This window comes from Myotis brandtii, unplaced genomic scaffold (assembly GCF_000412655.1).
Source record: "Myotis brandtii unplaced genomic scaffold, ASM41265v1 scaffold334, whole genome shotgun sequence".
NCBI classification, from domain to species: Eukaryota; Metazoa; Chordata; class Mammalia; order Chiroptera; family Vespertilionidae; genus Myotis; species Myotis brandtii.
In genome coordinates this window covers 725,137-731,762 of record NW_005362885.1, presented here as the reverse complement: position 1 = coordinate 731,762, position 6,626 = coordinate 725,137, and the positions used below count along the sequence as shown (strand labels likewise).

At 62.3% G+C, this 6,626-nt stretch overlaps 1 protein-coding gene across 1 annotated transcript in view; it reads right to left on the bottom strand.

The window, feature by feature from the left end:
- Nucleotides 1-853: 853 nt before the first annotated feature.
- Nucleotides 854-6,626, bottom strand: part of SSU72 (SSU72 homolog, RNA polymerase II CTD phosphatase) — a gene marked incomplete at its 5' end in the record, with an annotated part of 12,423 nt that continues 6,650 nt past the window's right edge. The window contains 3 exons of the mRNA XM_014543772.1: nt 854-1,150; nt 2,997-3,115; nt 3,352-3,491. Of these exons, the coding sequence (XP_014399258.1) occupies nt 1,049-1,150; nt 2,997-3,115; nt 3,352-3,491 (361 nt within the window). The remainder of the gene's footprint in view (nt 1,151-2,996; nt 3,116-3,351; nt 3,492-6,626) is intronic.

Below are 6,626 nucleotides of genomic sequence, written 5' to 3'. Positions count from 1 at the left end.
GGCATCTGGTCGGTATGGGGCCCTGGTCGCCTGCCCAGCAGCTCTGGAGCCCAGCGCTCGTCCCGACCCCAATGGCGATCCAGGGCCCCCGGGCGCAGCTCCCTCCTCCCCATTTCTCAGTGGAAGTATCTGAGCAGCCCCGGGCCCCAGTCCCTAGTGGGGAGGCCGGCAGGGTCGCTGGGGAGCTGCCAGGAATGTCATTCCAAAGCCTTGGCCACAGGGCCCAGGACAGCTGAGCAAAAGCCAGAGAATGCCCCCCCCCCGCCCCGGGGCAGCAGCAGCCTCGGCCTGGCTTCCCGAGGGTCAGTCCCGGGCACCTGGACTGGGCAGCCTGGGAGCCCCGTGATGCTGGGGCCTGGGGAGGCTTCCGAGTGCAGCCTCCTCCACAGCCCAGGACACGTGGCTGCACTGCCTGCACCACCCCACCCCCCGCAGGACCGGGGCTTTTCCTCTGCATGAACCAGGAGGGTCACTGGGAAGCCGGGCTACTTGGGGGAGGGGGGGCGGTCAATGGTGGGGAGCAGGTGCCGTAGGGAGTAGGGCCCCATTCTGCCAGCAGCCCCAGTGGCTGCAGAAACCCTTGGGTGCCGGGAAGCCGGGCCCTGGACTGTAGCCACAGAGCCCAGCAGAGAACCCCTAAGTGGCCGGGGAGGCACGTCGGGCACCCAGCTCTGCCTCCTCCAGAGGGACCTGTGGGGGCCAGAGGGACGGGCCAAGCTCAGGACAAGGCAGAGGCGGCGGCAGCTGTTCAGTGGACACTGCAGGCTCCCCCAGGCGCCTGTACCGTCCAGCCAGCTCGGGGAGGGAACACAGGATGGCAGACATTGGGGGAAGTAAACTAAACCGTGTTTGCTTTGCTTAAAGAAAAACACTTTAATTTCACACTAGTAACGAGGGTGGGACACCGAACTTGACAGTTGTGGGGCCAAACTATGTACAGCGCAGAGGCCATCCTTGGGCAGCAGCCCTCGGGGTCAGAACTGGGGTGGGAAGGAACAAGTATTAACAACAGGCAGCGCAGAGGCCGTCGGGCGGGGTGGCTGCTGGCTCAGTAGAAGCAGACGGTGTGCAGGAAGGTGCGGCCGCTCTTCTCCTCGAACTCCTGCAGCAGCTCCTCGATCTCGTTCTCCATGTCCTCCGTGTGCTGGATCTGCGGGCAGAGATGCGTCTGAGCGGGGTGGGGAGGGGGGGGTGGGGCCCAGGCCCCAGCAGCCCCGCTGGCGCTGACCAGTGCTTCCCATCCTCATGCCGGTGGCCCCAGGCCCTCCCCTGGGAGAGCGCAATGGGAAGGGGGTTGGGCTCTGAAACCAGGGCCTGCTATCCAGTGTGTCCAATGTTCCATGGAGCCCGGCCGGCGTGGCTCAGCGGTTGAGCGTCGACCTATGAACCAGGAGCTCAGGGTTCGATTCCCAGTCAGGGCACATGTCCGGGCTGGGGGCTTGATCCCCAGTGTGGGGTGTGCAGGAGGCAGCCAATCAATGGTTCTCTCTCATCATTGATGTTTCTCTCTCTCCCTCTTCCTTCCTCTCTGAAATCAATAAAAAATGTATTAAAAAAATAAAATGGAAAAAAAGTCACATGGATTGCAGCTACGGACCCTCATTCAACGGACACCGGGCACAGAAGGGCAGTCCCTTTCCCCCGTGAGGGGGCGCACCGTCCTGTGCAGGGTGTGTGGCAGCATCTGTGGCCTCTCCCCACTGGCTGCCACCAACGTCCCTCCCAGTTGTGAGACCCACAAGTGTGCAAACATGGCCAGGCGCCCTGGTGGACAACCACTGCCCTAAAAGGAGGTGCTGCCAGGGGTCAGCCCTGGGTGGCCAGCTGGACTGCAGCCAAGGCCATTGCTGGCCCCAGTCCTGGCCTAAAGGCAGGCCTCTGAAGAGCGCCACCCCCACCCCAGTAACTCAGCTTTAGCCAGGGTGACCCAAGTCACACGTGTAACCTCCGCGACATGTCTTCCCCCTGCAGCCTTTTCTCTTGCGTGACGGCCGGATCATGGGCACAATTGCTGGAGCTTCAGCAGCCACACTGGACCATGAGGCACACTGGGAATGGAAGCTCTGCTGGGTCCCTCAGAGCAAACCAGCAGGGCCCACCTATCTCTAGACTTCTTGGTTGAACTTTTTTAAAAAAATACTAACCCAAGGATGTTTTTTCCATTGATTTTTGTGTTTTTTTAAAAAAATGTATTTTTATTTTATTTCATAGAGGAAGGGAGAGGGAGAGATACATCAATCATGAGAGAGAACCATTGATCAGCTGCCCTCTGCATGTCCCCCTATTGGGGATCAAGCCTGCAACCTGAGCACATGCCCTTGCCCGGAATTGAACCTGGGACCCTTCAGTCCGTGGGCTGACGCTCTATCCACTGAGCCATGCCAGCCTGGCTCCAATGATTTATAGAAACAATGGAAGGGAGGGGAGGAGGGGGCAAGAGAAAGAGAGAGAACCATTGACGTGAGAGACACTCTGATGGGCCGCCTCCCGCAGCCGGGGATCAAACCTGGGACCCCTGGGCGCAGGCCGATGCTCCAGCCATGTGTTTCTTCCTGTTTCTGTCACTCATGCCGCTCACCGAAACCCAGGGACCAGGGGCAGAGCCAGGGCTGTGGGCTCCTCCGTGCTCAGTGCTTTGGTCACACGTAACAGAAACACTTTGCTCTGAGCACAGCTGCGGTGGCTGCACAAGCCCTGGCTTTCCACACAAGGGAGGTGCTCAGGGCCACAGGGGCCAGCCGCCCAGAAGGGTGAGTGAAGGGATGGAGAGCCCCTCGGGGCCCTTTGACACCTTGACACACAGCAGCTTCATGGCAGCGAGACCCCCGCAACCACTGCCTTCTGTCAGCTTCACACACAGGCGAACTGCCCAGAGCCAGCTGTGGACTCTCACACCGTGGGCACCTTCAGGTGCAGGACTGGGTCTGGACCCTGCGCACCGAGCCCGTCCTCAGGTGCCGGCGCAGCCAGAGCAGGCCAGGCGGGCAGATACTCACGCACTGGCACAGCTCGCAGATGAGGAAGGCCCCCAGCGTGGCCTCCTCGTGGTTGTCCTGGATGTCCACGTTGATCACGTGCACTGGCTGGCAGGTCTCCTGCTCCCTGGAATTCAGGTCTAAGGGGACAGAGAGGGCACGACGTCACCTGCCCTGGCCGAGCACCAAACCCCCTCCTCAAAGTGGCTGTGACCCAGTGAACACCAGGCCCCCACCTCACCCCTGCCCTGTCCTGGGAGAAGCATTCAGCAGGAAAGGCCCTGGCCAGGCCCTCCCGCCGGCTGGGCCCCCTGGGGCCGGGGGAGGGGGAGGACGAGGGACGAATGGCACATGCAGGCCCAGGCCGTGGGCTCACCTTCCACCACCTGGTCGTACACTCTCTCCTCGCAGGTGAGGATCAGGTCGAACAGGTCTTTGCAGTTCTGGAACCTCTCTGGCCGGGGCTTGATCCGCTTATTCCTGTCCAACATGTGCAAGATGCCGTTCTGCGTGTAGCTGGGCACGGGGTTAAGGAACTTTATTTACTTTATTTTTTGGTTAATCCTCACCAGATGATCTTTTCCCACCGATTTTTAGAGAGTGGAGGGTAGGGGAGAAACAGAGAGAGAGAAACGTCCATGTGGGAGACTGGGTCCTGGGATCGAGCTGCAACAAAAGGACGTGCCCTTGACCAGAATCAAACCCGGACCCTCAGTCCAAGGGCCAATATTCCATCCACGGAGCCCCACCAGCCAGGACTTTAGGGGAGACGCCATGAACTCAGCCGAGCGGTGTCTGCACAGGCAGAGCTGCCACGCTCCACGGGCAGGAGCACCCAGGCCTTGCAGAGGACAAGGCAAGCGGCGGCCCTGGCCTGACGGGTGTCAGGACCTGCCCACCTCAGCCGGCCAGGCCACAGCTTCCAGACCAACAGGTTCCAGAAGTGGAGACCTGAGGCGGGCCACCTCCAGCCGCCTGTCTCTCAAACCCACCAGCCGCCCGACTCGCCCCGCAGCACCTTTGCTCACGCCGACCCGACCGTCAGCAAGGACACGGCTCCGTAAAGCCACCCAGCCTGGCTCAGCAACAGCCACGCAATCCCAGAAACCCGGCAGCAAAAGGGAAGGTGCTGGGATCACTAAAGACACAGTGAAAGGGGCCCCCCCGCAGTGAGGTCCACGCCAAGCGGGTGACCCCTGAGCTGGAGGCCCTCCTTGGGGGTCCTCCAGACAGGGTCACACCCCCACCCAACACAGTGACTGTGTTCTTGGGGCCCCAGGGAGAGGGTGTGGCCTGTAAGGGTCATTCTGGACCACTGGAAAGGCGCATCTCGTTAATTCCATTTGAGGTACAGACAGGCTGATGCGGGAATTGAGTGACACATTCAATGTCTCCCAGACAATTTATTTAAATCAGCTCAGATTACCCACAATATATTTCCTCCCTTCCTTTCATAATGTATTTAAGTGGTTTATCTAACAGTTTTAACTTAAAACGATGCTAGACTGTTAGCCGTGGTGTTCTGGCTCCTGACACTTTCCAGCTAAGTTAGTGAAGCCAGCGTCCCACAGCTCTGCTGCGCCGCCCTGCCCTGCCCTGCCCCACCCCACGGGCTCGGCACCAGACTGAGGTTCGGCCTGTGGTCAGCCCCTCCCCTGCCACCCAACCAGCCCGGCCCTCCGGAAAGGACCACCAGCGCTCAGGTCGGGGCTCCGACAGTCCTGCGAGAACTCGCACCCCCCTCCTCCTGCAGTCACCCTCCATGACTCAGGTGATGTCACAGGGGGGTGAGGCTCGTTGGCGAACCAGACCCCGGCCCTCATTTGCGGGACTATTTTCTGGCAAATTCCAAGGACGTATGGCCTGCACCAAGCCAAGCAGGACCAAGGGCAGGAGGTGCCCGCGCCAGCCCTTGCGCAGGAAACCACAACCCACCTGCCTTCAGTTCCCAGAGACGCAGAGCCTCTCCAACCCCCACCTGAGACCACAGGGACAGGAGGGGGATGGGGATGAGCTGAGCCTGCCACCTGGACGAAGCCCCAGTCAGTGCAAAGCTGGGGCCAGAGGGAGGGGCCGTGAGGGGCGTGCTGCCGGGAGCAGCAGACCCCAGGCCCTTTGTCAGCGTGAAAAGCTTCCGCAGCCCAGGGTGCCTCCTGCTGAGCAGGGCTCCACGTGCTGAGGCGGCGGCAGGACCTGCAGCGCGTGCCCCTCACGCAGCCCCGAACCGAGGACTCACCCTGGGAGCAGCAGGCACAGGGGGCCCGAGGCCCAGAGCGGCACTGGGAACCAGGAGGACAGGGCTGACCCCCCTCCCTGAGCGAGCGAGCGAGCACTTAGGTTTTCAGTCACAACCCCCCCACCCCCCAGCACAGGGGCTCCTGTGGCCGCTCCTGTGGCCGGGCGGCAGGACGGGCCTGGCTGAGCCTCCCCTGCAGTGACTCCGTGTGAAACAGGAGCACAGCCTGGGGGACCCCTCGGAGGCTTCCTTCCCAGGCCAAGGAGAGAGGACGGAGCAGGAGGGCCCCGGCTCTGAGGGGCACCTGCTGAGGGCACGGAGGGGGCAGGAGCATCTGCACCCAGGGCCCTGAGGGCCCTTCTCCTGCTTCCCCGTGGCCATCCCTGGAGGCTGCTGGTGCCCACTGTGCAGGACTCCCAGCTGCGTGGGAGCAGGAGGCCGTGGGCAGCGGGAGTTGGGGGCCAGGCCAGAGACCCCTGCGGGCGCTCGGCTCAAAGCAGAGAGAGCAAGGGAATGTGCCGCAGGAACCCGTTTTTTTCTGAGCCCCTGATGATGGGCAGGGGCCTGCCATGCCCCCCTGCCCCGCTCCCCAAGTCCCAGTCCTGGGTGGACAGAGCACTTCCCAAGGGCAGGAAGGGACCACAGCGGGGAGCACAACAAACTGGGTAGGAAGACTCCCTCCAACCTCAGGAAGGAGCAGGGAGGCCTGGGCAGGGACAGCCCTGACCCCAAGCCAGGCAGCACCCCTGGACAGGGCAGGAATGCAGCCCCCCCCCACGCTCCCTCCTAACCACCAGGGCCCAGAACCTTCACCGCCCCCCCCACCCCCGCCCCTGCACCTGTGGGGTCATCTGCTCAGGTCCTGGCTGGACGGGTTGTGGTCGTGGTCGTGGTCGTGGTCTGCTGACAGGATGGCTCAGAGCTGCTTCAGAGAGGCTGGCTCAGAGCCCAGGACGCCCTGGTCGACACCGACTTCTCTCGGCCCCCAGATGCTGCCACACCCAGCTCAGGTGTCCCCACTTTGTACCTCAGCCTTGGAGGTGACCCCAAATCTTCTGTGGTTGACACTCCCTAAGGGTGGGCCATGCCAGGGAGCCAGCTCTGCACTGGGATCCTGTCACCCAATTTAACTTCTAATCTTAAACTTGATCAAACAAATGTCAGGCACAAACTCTCAAGTGGGGCCCAAGTCCGGGGGGGGGGGGGGGTCCTCAAAGGCCCTGTGGCTCCGAAGTGCCCACGGGAACACCCTCCCCAGGGCTCAGGCAGGGCCCTGGGACCACCAAGGCGGTCACAGCAGGTCCAGCTGCACTGGGCTGGGCTGACACTGAAGACTAGGCTGCGCCTGCCCAGCTCAGGCACACACTCCCTGGGATGCGCCCAGCGCCCCCCCCCCCCCCCCCCCCCCCCCTTTT